The 19,991-nt window shown below is 41.2% G+C and overlaps 2 protein-coding genes across 2 annotated transcripts; both read right to left on the bottom strand.

Annotated features, from left to right (window-relative positions):
- Window positions 1-4,534: 4,534 nt before the first annotated feature.
- On the bottom strand, window positions 4,535-8,315 carry LOC102049679 (myelin P2 protein). The gene is made up of 4 exons (XM_027801087.2): window positions 8,141-8,315; window positions 6,451-6,623; window positions 6,090-6,191; window positions 4,535-4,790 (listed from the first exon to the last, which is right to left on the bottom strand). Exons 1-4 carry the CDS (start codon window positions 8,211-8,213, stop codon window positions 4,740-4,742), a joined length of 399 nt encoding a protein of 132 aa, XP_027656888.1. The 5' UTR covers window positions 8,214-8,315; the 3' UTR covers window positions 4,535-4,739.
- A 5,897-nt stretch (window positions 8,316-14,212) lies between these two features.
- Window positions 14,213-17,649, bottom strand: LOC102047998 (fatty acid-binding protein, adipocyte). Its single transcript, XM_005432210.3, has 4 exons — window positions 17,473-17,649; window positions 16,026-16,198; window positions 15,710-15,811; window positions 14,213-14,445 (listed from the first exon to the last, which is right to left on the bottom strand). The coding sequence occupies exons 1-4, from the start codon at window positions 17,543-17,545 to the stop codon at window positions 14,395-14,397; spliced, it is 399 nt and encodes a 132-aa protein (XP_005432267.1). The 5' UTR covers window positions 17,546-17,649; the 3' UTR covers window positions 14,213-14,394.
- Window positions 17,650-19,991: the final 2,342 nt, after the last annotated feature.

Here is a 19,991-nt window from a genome sequence, read left to right as displayed (position 1 = left end):
GGCTCCACCTTCAACTGTCTCAGATTTTTTTTCATTTCACACGTGCAGAGTATCCAACTAAAACATGCGTATGTATTTTAGATTTCAGCTCTGGAAATTCACGCTGGGATCTGAGAGATAAATGAGATTATTGTTGGCATGTGTAAGTATAACACAGTAGCTAGATACATTAAATATTTCTCCTTTCTGATAATTATGTCTACAGATTTCCCAAAGAAACCCTAAACTGTCAAATTTGATAGAGGCTGTGCTTTAGTTGGCATGTCCCACAGCTCCACCGTAGATGTCTCCTCCTATAGGTTTAACTGCAACACTGTGTTTATAAGCTTGAAGGACAAGATCAATTCTTGCAGTGTTTTTGTTCCCATTGTTGACAGAGGTGTCTCTTCTAAGGAAGGCTTATCCACAAGGGATTGTGTTCACTTGGAGGTAAATAGGAAGCCCTTTTTCACTCCCTTACACTTCTCACAAATCATATGATAGATAATGGTGATCACATTATAGTAAATAATATGAAAAATACTTAAAATACTTTCAATTAATATTCCACTGAAATAATTCTGAATTTTTCCTGAAAATATGACCTGAAAATAAATCCAGCTGTAATCCATTCACCCCACCTTTCCTAATCCCCATATCATCACATTCCTCCTGAATTTAGTTTTAAAAATTCTCATAACGTTTGAGGAAAGTGTATTTAAATATTTGTTTGCTACTCAAAAGGTAGAAAGAGCAGTCTCCTTTGGGAATACTAGATGAACAATGTCTAACACGGCTTTCTCTCTCTGTAGTGTCTTGGGGACTGCATTATTCCCAATGTTGTTGTGCCCTTTAGTCCGAATAACATCATTTTCTTCTGTTTCCCATCTGCAGAACGATGGCCAATCGCCAATCACAACGTTTTGCATTGAAATGGCAAGGATATGCTCTAATTGCCTTCTTAACAAAGACCTTGATTACATCTAAATTCCAGGATTTCTGAAAGTGATTTTTTTCATGGCATCAGCCTATTTGTTTCTGACTGATTACCTCTTCAATGCTAACCTTTCACTCCTTTGTAATCCAGACATCAACAGAACTTCTTTAATCCAAAATTAAAATTAACAAAGGTAAAAAGGTCTTGAAAGGCACAGTTGAGCAATTTCTATACAGCTCAGCAAGTTGTTTCTCTGAAAAAACGTGGTAAGTGGAGAGGACTCCTTATGAAGGAGCTTTAATTATTGCTTTAATAACACAGCGTAATCCCCCTCCCCAAATCTTAGCTGTTTCTAGAAATGCTCAGCTATACGTCTGCTGCCTAGTGAAACTATCCCAACAGGTGACAAGGCTTATGTGTGAAACAGCAGCAAAGGCCATGTGCTGGGGCCCCTGGGTGGGTGTGAATTCACTTTGCAGGAATACAGGTGCCCTCAAAATGAACTTAACTAAAACAGCCAAGGGAAGTTCAGAGTTACTACCTAAGACATCAGCAGGGACAAAGATTCCCTTGCAGGAGAATCAGTAGCTTCACCTCTCCTCCATGCTCCACTCCGTGTGGAAAAGACCAGGGTACACGGTACAGTATCCCAGGTTTAGCTATACTTGACCAGGAGGTGCTTTCTATCACAAATTGCCAAATTCTGCCCAGTCCAAGGCAACAGTTCTTGTACATGATGTCCAGATGCAGCTTTTATTTGATTTCAGTTCTCCCTGTGGGAGCATGGGGGCTGAGGCGGGCTCTTGTCATGCCAGCTCGCTTCTCCTGCCCGAGGAGACACCAGGCAGGGCAGAGGCAGGCAGTGCTGCAGTCTGTAGCCACCAGAGGATGAATAGCCCATGCAGGCATTTCCCACTGCCTCAGGAGGTGTGACAGAGCCTCACAGCACTGGCAAGGAAGAGTGATCGATGGGAGGAGTGTGTGCGTGGCCCTCTAAGATCAGCCAGGTTTTCATTACCTGGGGTGGGCACTAGATCAAGCTGATTGCTTTAAATAATGCTGTTGATATGCCAGCATCAGGCATGAGGCTACAGACATTTCTAGATTCAGTGCATATATGTGCCAGGGAAATGGCAAATGACTTGTCTGTGAATTTGAAAGCACAGTTCAAGACACAGGCATCGTACCTCAGTCTAGATGTTCATTCCATAAGTATCTGGCCCATGTAAAAAGTCTAGGAAAGAAGGAAAACTAATATACAGTAAGCCATAAAAAAGACCCTGAGGCTACACAATTCATATATTCCCCCTAAATTCTCCTGGAGACCCCAGTATCCCAAAGAGTTCCATTTCTGTGCTGATTTGTACCACCTGCATCATTGTTTTTGCCTTCAACACTATCAGTTCTGTTGCACTTTTCCTGTTTTGGAAAGTCTCCAGGTCTCATGACATTTTTAAGTGACCTTTGTATAGAGTGAAAGTGCCAAATACTAGGCTCCTAAATAGAATATCTGCATTTAGTTAGGAACTTAAAAATCTGAAATTGTTGTTATTTTAATCCCAAATCTCTGGAAAAATAAACGCAATTAAAAGTTGTGTAAGGAGAAAAGGAGAGAGATGGGTTATATCACAGAAAAGGAAAAGACAGTAAATAAATAAATGAGGACTAGGTGAGCAGTCCTTTGTTTTTTCTTTTGTTACCGTTTCCAGAGCTGGAAAACCCACAGTTTGTACCTAAGCGAATGTTTATTTCCTTTTCTCAAGGAAGAAAAAAGCTGAAGACTTTCATTGGAGTTGAAAACTCCTTATTGGAGAGGAAAATTTTCCATTTAACCTCAGAGAAGCGTTGACAGGTTACAGCAGGATAAGCAAAGGAAATACAGAGCTTGTTTGCAAGGGTAACTATCCCCTTGCCTGCGGCTCAGGGGTGTGAGAAGAGCCGTGCTTGAAAGGCCCCGGACAGCTTCCACCTTCCCAGAGCCGTGCCGGGGCGGGTGCTGGCAGCCCTGCTGCTGTGTTGCACTGCAACAGGAGGGAATGAAGAAGCTACAGAGCAAAAATCCAGATTCACAAGTCAGTTTCAGGCCATGGCAGATTCTGAGCCGTAAGAAATGTGTTTTCAGCTCTCTGTTAAGAGTCTAGGAGAATAAACTAGAAGCTCACATACAGCAACAGTTCACACTGTATGACTGTTCTTATGGAAACCTGGTGGATGATCTTCACTTAAAATAAGTGATTACAATCTGTTTGCAAACAATGATACTAGGGGTATTATGCTGCCTCCATTCCTTGTTACAGTCACTGAAGACTTTGAGTTACAGAAACGCTTGACACTCAGAGGTGAGTTTTAATGGTAAGGTTAAAGATGAGGAATTTTCCCCTCCATCTATGTTAAAAAGCAAGAGAAACGCTTCCTTAAAACTGCTGCCCATGAATTTCACAGCCTTCTCTCACAGCTTTTATTTTCTAGGATTCATCCTGTTTGCCTTCTGCCAGCTGCCTCCAGTTAATCTGCATATCCATAGATATGTATCCAAAGCTTTACCCAGTCTCTAGCTTTTCCAGCGATGGGTAGAGAAGAAATGTGACCCTTACATTTTGTGTTCAAGTATGATATCCCTCTCTTAGCTGTCTCCTCGGCCACACCAATTTAGATTCTGATGTTCAGGATCTCTCTTAGCCTTGAGAATATGTGTTCTTGACTGTAAAACCAGTAGGCAAAGGTTCACATCAGCACTGCCGATCCTAACAAGCCAAAATAAACACACATGCCTCTCACAGTTGTTTTAACCCCACAGAGAATGGAGGTGTAGCCCTGTGTGATGGCATGGAGGCAATGACAAGGGATGAAATACTCCATCTATTTAGTATGAATGTTGTGTTACTGAACATGGGCTAACAGAAGCAAGAATTAATAAGCTGCTGCCGTGCTCTTTGACTAAATAGATTTCCAGAAGTCAAGGTTTGGTTTGCTTGGGGTTTTTTTTCCCTTAGTTGAAAGCAGAGTAAGTGCAATGGAAGGAATGAACAGCTTAACTACTCTGCTAAGCTTGGTAGCAAACTCTACCCAATGTGTTCAGCTTTAAGCATGTGCTTAAATGCTGTGCTAGAAGTAGACTGGATTGCTGAGCACTTTCTAAAATGAAGCCCTCTAGCCTCAATATTTTTTGAGTTCATTCACACCTGCTCCACACTTCATTTCACAGGTCAAGAGCTCTTTTGGCAGAGAAACATGGAATATATTCTGGTAATTTTTTACTCCAGAAGCTGTTCTCTTCCAAATAAATGTCAGGATATAAAAAGTGGTACTGGAATAAGTATATACATTTTGGGATGAGTATGAAACAATGATGTGCTAAAATCATAAGGCTGAAACAATAAATCATACTGAAAGTAAAAAATTCTAGTGGTAAAGGTGATTTTCCCTATATGAACTGTTCAGAAATAAAATATTTTACAGGAAAAGGATATCAAATCTGTAAGATGATGATTTTTACACATATCAAGGAAGCAGTGTTAACCATCTCTCCGAGGCTTCACCATTTTACTCAGAAATAGTCTGAGCACTTATACAGACAGGAAGAAAACTTAAATCATTGATGTGGAGACAAACATTCTATTTTATGTGTTCAGAAGCTTTTATTGGATCACCACAATACTTTGGATTAGTTACACTATGGCTCTGAAATATCAAATTATAGTGTAGTCATTTTCCCAATAAAAGGAAATAAGAAAATAAAGAAGCACAGTGCATGAGGCTTTGGTCACTGATCTAAGCCAAGTTTTAAGAGCCAGTCCCAGTCTGGTGCAGAGAGGGAATTTCTTCACACTCTTTCATAGACTCTAGTGCAGACAACTCCTTTCATGGCACATTCCTAAGGCACAAAGGAAAAGGTTAATATAGACCTTTTTCTGACAGCAGTTCTGTTTGCTGCAGTGACCTCTGAAGTCAGTGAAAATCCAGATGTCATATTTTACATCCTTACATATTTCTATAATTTTTTGAGCAAACAGCAAAGCTGTTTTTATGTTGCAAATGGAGTGGTTTCTATTTTAACATCTTTGAACTTAATTAAGTGGCATATAATAACAAATAGATTGCAAAATTAGGCTCAGCTTCCAGAAATAAATTTACCTTCCTTGGTACTATTGCTGGCTTGACAGAACCATCAGCCTCACATAGTTTATTATACCATGGCCCACAAACACTCTCAGTTTTACAAAGTTGGTTTTTTGGTTTTTTGTTTTTTGTTTGGTTTTTTTTTATGTGGAAGCAGAAGTAGCCTGGGTAGTTCAGAGTTCAGGCTTCTGGCTTAAAAAACTTTGCACTTATGAGTCACAAAATATTTCTCTTGACCCTCTCGCCCCCAGAGCTTTCAGCAGCTTCTGGTGACTCACAGCCACAGGATGCCTGCAGCAAAGGTGACAGGACATTGAAAAAGACCTCATCCAAGTGCAAAAGGTGAAGCCCTCTCCACAAACCTGAGGCAAGGGGCAGACAGCAAGACACAGATGGAAGAGGGACTCTACCTCTCTGCTTTTCAAAGATGGTTTAATAATCAGAAAAAAATTTACACAGAAATGCAGCTATGAGATGTGAAAATAAATCACCCATCCAAATGTATGAGAACTTAAAACAAAATACAGTCAGAACAAGCTAGCAGGTAAAGGCATAATGCTGCTGATTTCATAAAGTTGCTAAGATTAGTTTGGCTCCACACTTTAAAAACTGTAATGAACAAAGTACTTTCTTTCATTCAAAAGTGAATTCTCAATTTTAGTAGTGACCCTTACAACTAGGGTCCCTAAAATATGTTATGACCCTGGCTTGGCCACCCCATGGCTTTCACAGGGCTGCTAGGGAAAGGCAGGTTGGATGGCAGGTGAGGGAAAGGCAACATTCCCCTGCCCCCAGGAAAGACGTGGCTTCCTCACCACAGTGGGCATTTCAGAGGAGCCATCAGCACCTGCCAGCCCCCAGTGGAGGTCACCACGAAGGCAGGTATGGGCACAGAGGTGCAAAACTAAAACATCAGTGTGTCATCAATGTTATTCTCATGTTAAATCAGAAACACAGCACTGTACCATCTACTGAGAAGAAAATTAACTTTATCTCAGCTGAAACCAGGACAATCCTTCTGACCTTCATCAGTGTACAAGGATCGTGAACTTACCACTACCATTTTCCCATCAACCAGTCTTCTTTTTATTGTAGTCTCTTTGCCATTCCACTTCTGGACTTGCACCAATGCCCCTTTTTCCAAGGTTACGACACTCTGCAAAGGCCAAGGGAGGAGTTTCAAACTGCAGTCTGAGCTTTGCAGACTAGAGTAGTAATTCATTTTACATTCAGCAAGACGTGCATTCTTGGCTAATGACACGCTTTGTAACATCAGTTCCAGCACCATACTATTTCTTCTTTCAGTGTTTTCTTGGAATAGCTTGGAAGACTCATAGTGTGCTAAGGGGGTAGGAAAACTCCTGCTGGTGCTCTTCTAGATGTCCAGACCACTCAGAGATCATCAGCCCCCTTACCTTGACTTTCCGGTCATCTGCTGTCGTTTCATCAAACTGCTGGCCCAGTTTGAAAGAGATCGTTGTATTTTTGAAGGTGCTTTCAGTTCTGATGGTTACTATGTCTCCTTTCATACTGATGATCACATCAGGCTTTGCCAGGCCACCTAGTTTTCTCGTAGCTAAGCCCACCCCTAGAAATCAGAAACAAAAATATCATTACATTCTAGCAAGCAAGAAACTCCATATCCTTTCTTAAGCCTTCAGTGGAAGAACAAGGAACACTTTCTTCTTAAATACCCTAATGCCTGATTCAGATGAGACACTAATGCTTTGAATGTAGAAGTACTGCATCCAGAGGCTGAGGCAGCCCCAGGTGATAGAGTGCACCTTCAGCAAGAAATAAAGATTTATGTAAGTAGACACTTGTGTACATTTAGCTAAGAAGAAACATAGATGGTTACAAAACTGCATGAATTTGTGTAGAGATACAATGGGTAGAAAAATTCAGAGGAATGGTCTATTTCCCAGGAAAGTTTGCCAAAATATTTTTTTAAAAGAGTTCTTGACAAATCTGAGAATCTGCACTTTTGTGAACAGGCTGCATGAAAGAAATTGGATACTGAACTGCCAATATGCTGGTGCTTGTTCCTTAAAACATACTGGCGATTGAGCAATTCCTGTGCTGCTACTAACGTCCCTTAAGGATCCTGACATCTAAGTCTCAGTGAAAAGTAAAAATATGAAATATAAATAACATTGAAGTATAAGAGTGAAGACCTGCAGAGAGCTTCAGGGGAAAATCCCATGTCAAAAGTCTTTTATATTGGCTGGTGCTTTTCAGTCCAGTTCATAGTCTACATACAAGTAGTGAAGTCTGGGGCAAGTTAGGAGGAAGGCCACTGACGATGTATCACTGTTTTATAAAAGCAGAAAGGGGACAGCTGTAGTTATTGCTTTTGTTAATGCTATGCCATGCTGAGATGTAAAGATCCATATAAAAGGGTAAAAAGTTATCTGTAAAGCATAACACTATTTGCAGTAATTACTCTATACTAACCAGTTCTGTTCAGATCTTCTGTAAAATATCTGTAGCTGGACTTTCAACCCACATTTACTCTGGTTAATAAATTAACTGCAATTCTTTTGTTATTCAGTTTAACATTTTAAATAAAGGGAAGCAGTGTCTCAGTGAATCACTTATATAGCAAAAGCAATGCTGTAGCCGACTGTGCACTTGCTGTATAGGAATGGAGCCATTAAAATGAAAAACAATGCCTCATTTGTTACATTCCTGGCATTCTTCAGTAACAGATAGGTTCATTCATAGCATTTAGACCTCTGAAACCAAAGTGTCATGAGACATCAGCTCCATTATATATTGTAAATTATCACAAGTCATGAGTTTAATAGTGCAATCAAGAGAAACATAAAAAAACCACTGCAGCTCCACAGATTTTTCCTCCTTACAGAAAACCAAATTATATCAGATCAGTTCAGTTAGTCAGAAGTAAATTTATGATAGTAATGTAGCACCTACCTTTATGTTTTTCCATTTTTGATGCTAAAGGAAAGAAATTAAATTATGCTAGGAAAGTAATTAAAGTGCTTTTGTGGCCAAGAAGGCAGCACCATCCATGAGCAAAGCATAAGATGAAGAAGAAACATTCCCGAAGAAAAGTTACTTAAAAAAAGAAGGAACATTTCTCACCCAATTCTTTCATATAGTCATCAAAATTTTCACTGGAGACAAGTTTCCAGGTTCCCACAAATCGGTTACACATCGTATAGGCTTTGCGAGGCAGTAGTCCTGCAGAGAGAGGCAGTGGCCACAGCAGCTCTTGGTGGGAGTCAGAGAGATCGCGTGCCCAACTCGGACCTCACTGGCCTCCTTTTAAAGATGCCCAGTCCCCGTAGCAGTCAGGGCAGGCCAATAGGAGAGACAGTGCCAGGGCAAGACAATGTGCACCTTGTCCAAGGCAGCCGTGTCAGTACCAAGGCTCCGGGTGACGCCTGCCTTGGCTTCCTCCACTGAATAGATTGGGACAAGGAGGGGTACATGGGGACGGGGATGTGAGGTTACCACTGCATCCCAAAAGCAGCCAGGGGACACCGTGGTGGGGTCTTAGCAACACAGAGCCACCACGCAGAAGAGCACTACACTCATATGAAACTCAGCTCTGACAGTCCTCTCAATGCCTGAATAATATTTCAGGTTGGAAGAGACGTACAACTACCATCTAGTCCAGGGGTCCTCAAACTTTTTAACCAGGGGGCCGGCGCGCGGATGCAGTGGCAGGCAGTCATCTGCGGCTGCTTGGTTTCCCCCCCCCAACCCCTGGCGAGGGAGGGGCAGGGGGGGGTCTGTAAATACCAGGGGCCGGATTGAGGACCCTGGGGGGCCGTATCCAGCCCATGGGCTGTAGTTTGAGGACGCCTGATCTAGTTCAACTGCCTGACCACTTCAGGGCTGATCAAAATTAAAGCCTGTTATTAAGGGCATCATCCAAATGCCCCTGAAACACTGACAGATTTAGGGCATCAATCACCTCTCTAGGAAGCCTGTTCCAGTGTTTGACCACTCTCTTGGTAAATAAATGCTTCCCAATGCCCAGTCTAAACCTCTCCTGGTACAGGTTTGAAACATTCCCAAGTGTCCTATCACCAGATACCAGAGACAGACACCCTCATCCCCACTTCCTCTCCTCAGGAAGCTTAGAGAGCTTTACCACTATTGCCATCACCTGTGTGCTACTCAGGTAAATCAAAGCCATGTGGATTTTGGGGAGGAGCTGTGAAGAAGCTGCTATACATAGTGGTGTTTTGGTGGTTGTTTTTTTTTTTTACGCTTTTGTGATCTACCCTGAAAAAGGTCAGTGTGTTTTACCATTTAAGGGCAGAACTGAATTACACTGTTCTGTTTTCTCTCTTTGCATCGCAGCAATGATCCCAAGCTGTGGGTTTTTTCCTGCCCATACTCCAGGAAGCAGAACAGAGAGAAGCAGAAGCCAAACTTTGCTGCCTTTCTTCTTCCACAACAGGTGTGTGTGGAACACAGCATGTTCAGATCAGTGCATCAGTGATCAGCTCTCTTTTGCTTTTTTGCACTTGGGTATGTTGGCCTATCATAGAGTGAAGGGCAGATTTAATCCAGCACAGTCATATAAGGCATTGCATTTGGATGTGTTCTGCTATTGTCAGGTTTCTTTGAAGTTTTCCTGCTCCCATGAAGAGAGTTCACAACCTTCCTGGATCAATGTCTCCCTTGTACTGGGGAGCCCAGAGCTGGACCCAGCATTCCAGGTATGGCCTTCCTCGTGCTGAGTAGGGGGAAAGTATTATCTCCCTCAGCCTGCACCACTTCTCCTGATTTAGTCCAGGATATCACTCTCATGCTTTGCTGCATGGACACGTTGATAGCTCGTATTCCATGTGGTGTCCACCAGGACCCCCAGGGCCTCTTCTGTAAAGCTGAGTTTGAAAGTTTTAAAAGTTTAAGTTAGAATGTTCAAAACCTTCTTAAAAAACGTACATTTACAACTATTGTCTTGTGCTTGGTAAAAACCAGACACAAAGAATGAATCCATACACCATACAGATATATATATATTGGACAGGCAGGAATTTAAAGCATTGCAATTGAAGAAACCTCAAACTATCTGAAACTATTTAGTGTAAGACCACATCAACTGTAAGTCTGTCCTTCCCCTTCCTAAACTACCTGGAGAAAACTATTACTTGCTATATGAAAAGATTAGATGGCTTCTTTCTTACTTGCATGAACAATAGTTGCCCATCTGGGTTTTTTGCATGATGACACTTCCTGGGTTATGACCACTTGTAGGGACTTTTCAGATCTACATTGTAAGGATGGAGGGACACTGGGATTATAGGTTGTGGGACAAAATTTCTTGTGTTTAGGGTAGAAAGAGTAAGATGGAGCTGATGTTGGGCCAAAGAGGGTAAGGTCTGAGTCTTGTCTTCAAAGCTGTCATATACAAGAAAGGGAACATACTTAGAGGAAAACAATACAGCTTGACCAGCGAAAATATCTTAGTCTTTGGAATATACTGTGGCTGTGGGGAAATAACAAGGTCTTAAGTCACAAATTTTGGTTATATATGTGAAAGGCTTTTATCCCATCAGTCATAACATCAACAAGGGTAAGTTGAGAACTTCCCATTAATGCTCATGTCTAATTACAACTCATGTAGGGAGGGAAAGTCTAGAGTGAATGAAAATGAAAGCAAAGCAAAGAACTTTTTCTCCACCACAGTAGGAAGCACATGCTGTATCTATAATACATAAATAAACGTCAGTCTTTGAAGGCGTTGTCCACACAAAGTTCTTCTAAAGCAGATGTATTATATCATTTTGTATAAAGAAATATACAAAAGAGATAGCTCTTTTATCCAATCTGTGGGAATGAGAAAGCTCTGTCTAAATGAAACTATCCATTATTTCTCAAGGAATAATACAAAAATATTCTACCGTTGCTCCTCAGGCATTCTTTGTTCTTTCATTTAATTGTCTTATCCACATAAAGGCACTTTAACAAGACAAGACTGGTGCCTTGGGAAATAAAAGATGATTGGGACATTGTAAAATCAGGCCCAAAGAAATTCAAGAAGAGCAGAGTAGTCAGAATAGAACAGCTATGATGCAGTACCAGTAACCTTAAGCACAAAAGTGACAGAGAATTATTTATACAGACAAAACCCCAGTCTTAAGCAGTCTCAAACAATGTTGACATTGCTACCATCTATCTCTTTGTCACTAAGGAAAATCAGCACTTTCATTTAAAGGACTTACAGTCTAGAAAGAAGAAGAGCAGGGAATTATGTATCAGTAGAAATAACATCTGTGAAAACCAATTATTTCTTCAGGTTTAAAGGAAAAAGTGTCAAAGATCGTGAGTACATGTGATAAGAGGAAGCTTTGATTCTCTGTTTTTGCTGATGGCTGGAGTAAAACAGGATTTGAAATGAACACACTTGGAGCTTGTGAAGCAGCACTAGAGATAAATATAAAAGTTGATAAAATAGTGAGCTAAAAATGTAAAGAGACTAAAGAAATACAGACAGTAAATTTATGTCAGTTTCTTTGAAGGAAATAGGATCTAGGCAAATTCAGTGCCAAAAAAAAGTCTAAATTAAGTTCCTGGGAGAGTAATGAAGAAAACAGAGATAAAGGCAGAGAACAGAGGCCAGATGCCTGCCTCGCTGTGAGGACACCAAAGATGTTTTACCACTGATTCTATGGACTCAAGGGATCAACCTCAATCACAAGGCCAGCAGTCTGCCTCTTCCAAATAGCTGCACTGGAGGGTGAAAATAGACTTTTGTCTCCTTACCTGGGGCACCCCATGAGACCAGTCCAAGACTGCTTGGGGCTGAGGGAATGGGTGGCAGCTCGGGGCAGAAGCAGAGCTGGGTGCATGCAGGGTTTGACTTGCCAGGATGCAAGTGTCTGAGTTCCTTCCATTGGAAACAAAGAGTTAAAAGAAAAGCAGAACAATTACAGAAAGGTCAAAGCTCAGAATAAGCCTTGCTTCATCTTCCTCCTGAGCTGCCAAAAATCTGTGGGTGGGAGTCCCCTTTCCCTCTTGTCATCCAAGGAACCTGTAAAGGAGTAGTGAGTGAGTATGCTAATGGGCAAAGATCTCCTCCTCTCAGCATTCAAGGGTACCTGCTGCAATGAGCAGCGGTTTTGTAGGGGTCTGGCAAGATCCTCCTTTTTCAAAGAGCAATGCTAAGGGATGGTTTCGGAATTTTGGAGACTAATTCAGCACTACAGAAGAGAGGGAGACCTGTGCTGCTCTGCAGGCAAGGACAAGAAACTCTTCTGCCTTTACCCCTTTAGAAATGTGTGCTGTCACCTCCACCCAGGTATCAGAACACACACCTTTGTTTACCAGAGAGGAATTACATCCATTTATTCAAGAATTCACTAGGCTGCTGCATTTTTTAGAGAATAAATTTCATCCATGTTCACGTTCTAAGACAAGATACTAATACTTCATTGTGGTGCTGGCCCTGTTGAAGTTTATGGACACGATGTCACTTTATTGGCATTTCCAAAAGCTGAACTTCTAAGTGGCTTGATTCATTCACAAAGTCTGAATTCATTCACCAGGTACTAAAACAAATGGGGATGCTTTCAGAAGAGACTACCTGCCTCTGAAAAATTAGGCTGTCAATGTTACAATTGTAACTGCAGGCTTTTTTAAGAATGTAAGATTTCTGGCAAATAAAGGCTGCTATATAACTATTGAAATATTGAAAACGTGACCTCTGAAATAGAGTATTTCCAAATCCTTGGACAATGGGAAATATTTAACTATGGGATAAGCTTTAATGTCTATATACATGTTATATAAGTTAATGTTGCTGCTTCTTGTGATCTTCTCTCCCATTTAGTTTTTCTGCCACTAAACTGTAGTTTTATCCTGGCTTTTGTCAATGATTTTAGTTCTTGTTAAGTGATTTAGTATTGTAGATATGGGGTACTCTGAAGCATACTTCCTTCCCTTATGCAACTGCTGTTCTTTTGAGCTGTTAAGGTATTTCACAACCAATGAAGCAGAGGTAAAAAAAGGGAAGCTGTTTGCTCATGGTTTTTTAAACATTTTTTGCAGTATTTACTGATAGTCTTTTGGAACTGCTCTTAAATGACTCCTTAGCTCATCCAGAGTGTAGAAGTCCTCCTTTTTCTTTTCCCCTTATTGTATTAATAGTGCAAAATCTTGGGAACAGTCTGAGTCATGCAGAGGAAAGTTCAAGTGTATGAGGTCTCTGCTGCTGGCAGTAGGGACTCAGCTCCATTGCCTCTGACAGCTGACCTAAGGAATGTCAAGACTATGTGGAATTTGGTTCACAGATCTTAATTGCAAAGCTTGAGATGTGTTCATTTCCCCATTTTGTGGTTACTGCACACATTTTCAGACTCTTCTTGTCCTGGTTTTTGCTAGACTTCTCATATTTTTTTCCTCAGTTTGAGTCCTCAGATGTAGAAATCGTGACTTCTGTGGATGCAAAGTTTTAAAATAGGAGGCCAGGCCTAAGGGCAGCAGAAGGTGGCAGTTTGAAAATAGGAAAGGTTGAAAATCATGGTGTCTAAAGGGCTTTCCACCTAGAGAGGCTCATGTTTCCCAAACTGATCTTACCTAATGAGCTAGTAGGAAACGCACATAGGAAATAAAAGAGGTTGTACCACCAGCAAACTTTTACAGTTTTTTAGTAAGCCTGAGAGTACTTTCTAAGCTATGGTTCTTAATTCAAGGCTTTTTTTCTATTCTAGGACAAAAAAAAAAGTTAAAGAGAAGGACATTAACAAAGTAATCACATCTAAGAGCTACAGCAGATCAAGCTAGACAAGATCAGTTCAGATGATCCCTGGGTTTAAAATTGTCGGCATTTGTGTGAGGAGGAGGTGCAGTTCCTAGCTTGTGTTGGAAACCAACATGTTGCGCATCCACAGTTGTCACCTTCCTCCCTGCCCCAGGAACAACGTCCTTTGCTCAAAGCCAGGAACAAACTCCTTTGTGTGGGCAACACACACAGAGTGCTCACAGGAGCATGTTTTTGTGTTCAAGTCTACATCTATCACTACCACACAATAAAGTGCCACACACTGGATCATCTCTGATCCTTTTTCCACAGTGAGATGGGGCACAGTTACCGTGTGGTACTAGCTCTCACACGATGCTTTTCTGCACAGTACCCCTTCCCACATCGCACATCCTCCCAACCCCCTTCCCAACAAACTCCAGCACAAATATGGGTTGTAGAAAGCGGAACATTTTATTGAATAGCCATAACAAATTAGACTAACTACATGTAACTGTTTGGGGATAGATCTGTAAAAAGTACTTTTCTCTTTAAAATGGATTTGTGGAGGTTTTATCCTTTGGTTAAGTTATTTTTCTCCAGCTTTAAGCATTAGTCCTGTGTGAAGATGGTTTCTTCATGCTTTTTCGTAAACTCTTTTGCAGGTAACATTATTCATGGTGCATTCCTGGAAAGAAAGGCAAATCTAATCAGCTTTTAACTCTCATTAAAATGTTTGTTATCCGAAGGTAAAGAATTACTTATACATTATGAGCCAGTGTAAGAAAAAAATTTGCTTTTCTCCTCCTCTAAAACCTATTGCCAAAAGAGTGAAATTCCATTTTGGGAGCTTCAGAAACAGTCTGAAATACAAGCATAGGACTGAAAGAACATCAGAGGACTGCTCCAGTGACCCCCAGGAGTTTTCTAATCTCCTCTTAAAGGTCTCTAAAGAAGGATCCTAGAACTTCTATGGAGGGTATTGAACTCTGGAGCTGGGCATTAGTCTTTTTTCCTTTCACCTTTTGCAGCTGTGCCTTGTCTTCACACACATGTGCACAACACTTACTCACAGAATCCTACACAGCTTTCAGACGTGCAGCTGCTGGTGTCAGCCTCTCCTGGTCTATTTTTCTGTTAGATCAAACTTAGTTTTTGGTAACGACTTCATTAAGAAAGATTGAACAAAACAATTTCTATTTGTTTTCTTCTGGTCTTCTCCAGTTTATGGACATATTAATTTTCCCTAGGGAAGGGCAGAACTCTTCAGGAATTTTGTGTATGTGTATCATTTTATAGCACGTAGGATTCTCAGCTGCTTTTTATGAACACAGTTTTAGGCCTCTCCAGATTCATCAGAATGTCTTTCCTAAAATTGGAGAGCAGAGCCAGGAAGCCCCAAGCTGCAGGTGTGCCTTACTGGCACCAAGTCAATCACAACACTCTGACCAGATAACACCAACCAACAGGGCACAGATACAGGTTTGGGTTTTTGGGTTTTTTTTTTTCCTTTTTCTGTATAACATCATCTTATTGACACAGTTGTGGTGATCCACAGCATGGTTCCCACAGATGGCTGTTGAGTCTGTACTGGAGATAAACAAGAGTATTTTGCATCAGCACAGTGCTGATGGACTTAACAGGGACTTTGCTAATGCTTCCACTATACTGTCCAGAACTTAAAGATTCTGAGATATAAAAATTTCCCTCACAGTGATGTTGGTTTTCTCTTCCTAATCATGTCTTGCTATGAATGGAGAATGGGCATCTCTATACCGTGCTGCAAATTTAACAACATTTCAGTTTTAATATATACTCCAGACTCATTCAGAGAGACTTCTCACCAAGTGCACAAAGCTTTCGCTCCCTGTGTTCGAATCCGGTGTAACACATCTGCCAAACATTAATTTTGCACAATGAATTCAGTGGTTAAATAACAAAAATGAGCTCACCACGACCAGGTTCCCATCCACCACTTTTCTTTTTATGATAGTCTCTTTTCCATCCCACTTCTGCACCTGGTTCAGTATGCCGTTGTCTAGGGTTATGACATTCTGCCAAAGAAAAAAAGACAGTGCGACTGCTTCATCAGGGCTGAAGAGAAGACTGTTTCTATGTCCAAGCAACACTGAAGCACAAAGCACTCACAGCACGCTTACCTTTGAAGGCAGCATTTCTACACTGGGTGACAAAAAATCACAACTCCATCCTCCTGCTCCCCCATCCCTTTTGAGACATGTATTTGGAAAGTGCTGGTTTTGGACTCACCTTTGTTTTTCTGTCATCTGCTGTAGTCTCGTCAAACTCTTCACCCAGCTTGAAAGACACCTCTGTATTTTTGAAGGTACTTTCTGTTTTGATGGTTATCACATCACCATTGATGCTGATAGTTACGTTGGGCTTGGCCACACCAGCCATTTTCCTGGTAGCAAACCCCACACCTGTAAATAAGACAGAACACTATGAAATTTTTTTTCTTTACACAATGTTTTCCTGTTATTTATTGGGGGTGGGGTGGGGGAAGAATTTAGTACTGTTTTCCCTATTACTTTCTGAATTTTCTATTAATTCTATGTTGCAGAAGTTCCTTTGTAACATCTCACTAGCTTGGTACGGCTATAGACAAAGTCAGTTGGGATGATGTAAGGAAATTCTCTGCTCTGTCGTTGTCAGAATGGTAAAAGCATTTTGAAGACTGAAACAAGATTTTAATGCCATGTATTTGTACATACACTTGTTCAAAATAACTGCAGTGGTTTATATGTTAACTTGCATGCTAACTGTATCTAAAAGTAAATAAGCAGAAATATATGATACTTTCTAAGCCACAAAACCAACCAACCAAACAAGAAAAAAACAAACAAACAAAAAAGAGGCACTTTTTATATTTATCAGTGGCTAGGCTGAATAAAAGGAAATGATTAAGAAATAGCTGGCAATGGTTATGTCCTGAGTAAAATCTGGGGTAAAGATTAAGAGTGCAAGAGTCTCACTGAAAGCTGTCTGAATGCTGCATAAGTGTCAACGAGTGTTTTACCCCTCATCTCCAAATAACCCCCCAGCTTTTTAGCATGTACTGATCCAATCAGTGCAAGTTACCCCATACTTCCTCCACACTAAAAGAATGCGGAAACCTTTTAAAGCCCAGTTTCAATTCTAAGGAAGAAGTCAACACCTTTAGAGAAGAGTGTTATCCCTCAAATCTTTTGCAAGTATCTACATGAATCCATGCAATTCTCTTTGTTAATATTCACTGGAGGCAGCTACAGAGTTTCATTCACTGTAATAGCCATGACAATTAATTGGTCTCCTAGTCCAGTAGCAATATAAAGAAGTATAGGTGTGCTGCTTTTAGCCACAGAGAAGCTTGCTGCATCCTAGCATTACACCGCTTTGTATGTCCAAGTGTAAAAGCAGATACACACCAAATATTGCAGTGATGTATTTTACTTCCATTTATAATACTGTTAAATAGGCATGCACAGACTTGGCTTACCTGAAACTATTCTTTCCAGTCAAGGTTTTTCTATGTTATAGGAACTTGACACAACTAACTCAAACAACCAAGTTCTCCAGTTTAAGACCATCTGATCAAAATAGTTGGACTAAAGCCCCCTTGGTAAACAGCACAGCCAGAAAAAGCAAGTAAGGAATACAGTTCAAAAATCAGCATTCCTTCCCTGTCCCAGATACAACTCCAAATAACAATTCTCACCCAGCTCTTTCATATAGTCCTCAAAGTTTTCACTAGAAAGGAGCTTCCAGGTGCCCACAAACTGGTCACACATTTTGTCAGGCTACAGAGAAGTCTTCCACAGGATGAAACAGAAATGCAGGACAGGAGAATAGTGTGAGCTCAGAGAGATCAGAAGTTATCCTTAAAAAGAAGCCTTGGCCACATGATGCTCTAAGATGACCAATGAAGAGGGAGTCCCAGTGCCCAGTGTTTTCCTTCCTCCCCTTACCCCTCCTTTGCCACTAGGTCATAGTGTTATTATTCATATGCCCTTACTAGCTCAAAGATCACTGTCTTGTTTTTATTTAATTATTTTTGTCATTCAAGAACACTCCACCTTAAGGGCAAATAATTAAATCATATTGTCTGTCAGAAGAAAAAGGTAGGCTCAACCCACAGAGGGTTATGTTCTCTCCCATTCTCTTTTGTTTCATTTCAGCCTGCCATATCAAATGGAGACAGCAACATTCCTACACTGTAAGGTCTGAAAAGCTCAATGGGATAATTTGGTTTGCTTTCTGCACCCCTGCGGTCAGAGATTTTCTTCAAAGAGGCACAGAATTACAGGAAGAATTGGTTTGGGGGCAGAAAGAAAGGGTGCTGGTGGCTGTAGAAGGGCAAGGCAATAAAATGGCTTCCTTGATTGATTAGGATCTCTTTATCATTGTACCACCTGAATCAATTGACCAATAGGTCTGTGTTCTGCTTTTGTGTGATGGAGAGGAGATACAGGGCCCTGTGAAAAGCAAAGTAACAAACCAGATGATTCCTCTCCCTTTTGCTCCTGTGCTTTCTGAAGACCTATGTTCCAATGACTAGCATTGTGACTAGTTAGGGCACAAGGCTAGGCTCTGATATTGATCCACCAAAGGTTCCTGGACATTTTATTTGTTTTCTGTTTGCGCTGTTCAGGTAGTAATCTGTTTGAGGCAAAGTGTGTACAGGCCTGATATACTGAGGTCCACCTTGACTGATCCCCTAAGCACCGTCATAGCTCAGATCACACACAAAAAAAAATAGATCAGAAAGCAGTCAAGCAATTTTTTAGGCTTTCTTTTTGGCTGTAATGTGCTACCCCAATGGCAAAAAAGCAGCTAGTAAGGGAAGACTCCAGCTTCTGCAATTCTTTTTAGGTGGATTTCCTGGAAATGCTCTGCTAGTTGTTAGGCATCGACTATGTTGGTCCACATATTTTCGTACTTGTTGATTCTGTAAATTACAACATTGTAGACAAATTATTTATATAAGTTTGTAAAATTATAGGGAAATTCGGAAGGGGAGGGAGGTCAGGAAGAAGCACAGCCTGCCACTCAGGCAGGCTCAGACTAGGCTGCTCAGGACTGGGAGCCAGCACAGCCTTCCTGAGCAACCCACACCCCTGCCCAGCTGTGTCCCCAGGGGAGGGGGTCTCCTTGTCTTCTGTCTGAACCTCTCTTCTTTCAGCTTTTAGCCACAGTATCTCACCCTCCCACCATTCACTGTGCCTAAAGCCTGGCTTCAACTCCTCAGTCACTTCTCCATAGGTGTTGGGGGCTGCTGTAAGCACTCCCAAAGCTGTATCTTAGCCAGAATGAGCCACCCCAGCCTCACAGCCTCTCCTCACAGGGCAAGTACTCCAGCCCCCTGAGCATCCTGGGGGTCCTCTACTGAACTGACCTCAAAACTGCATGCAATACGCTGGATACAGCCTAGTGAGTGCTGAGGAAAGGGGAATAACCACTTCCATCAACCTTCTGGCTGTACTTCTGTTTGTACAGCCCAGCACAGTATGGGCCTTTCTGCTGCCAGGGCTTGGTTCCCTGCCCACCAAGACCCTGAGGGCCTTTCCTGGCAGAGCTTCTCCCTAGCCAGGTTGTCCCCAGCTTGTGTTGCTGTGAGGGCTGAATAGGTTTTTACATGTATGATTTGTTGTCCTTTTGTGGCTTTAAGACTGCAGACTCTGGGAAAATTTGTTCTTTTTTGCTCTTTTTTTTTTCTCTAGAATAGCTGATCTTAGGTTTGATCTATTCTTTTCCAAGTTTTTGCTTATTTACTGACTTTGGGTTAATCCAATAAATAAATAAAAATTATTCTAATTATTGAAGTTGCTGATGCCTTTCCTGATTGGTTTTCTCAGAGTATTGCATGCTTGAGTCCTCTTTAAAAGGAAAGTCTGAGGGGCCCTCAAGTTTGTGTCGTTATCTTGGGTTTTTTTTACTTAGGATTATTGGCCTGAGAAACACTGGGCCATGTGTGAGCAATTTATAGGAACTTGAAAATTCAAATCCATTCATTGCATGGTAAGTACCCAAAAGCATCAGGTGAGAATTGCTGCAGTACCCCAGATAGAAAGGATGTGATCTGGCTGAGCTCAGCTCCTCCGCTTACTTTTCTTGCCTTTTGGGAACTGTTCTCTGTGAGGCTCACTATGATTAGCATTCATTTATTTGGAGGGGAAATAGGGCTTTTATACTTAAAAACTGTAGCCTGAGAGAGGGTTTGGCCCTCGCTGGTGTTAT

This window comes from Falco cherrug, chromosome 3, assembly GCF_023634085.1.
Source record: "Falco cherrug isolate bFalChe1 chromosome 3, bFalChe1.pri, whole genome shotgun sequence".
NCBI classification, from domain to species: domain Eukaryota; kingdom Metazoa; phylum Chordata; class Aves; order Falconiformes; family Falconidae; genus Falco; species Falco cherrug.
This window is presented reverse-complemented; position numbering and strand designations above follow the sequence as displayed.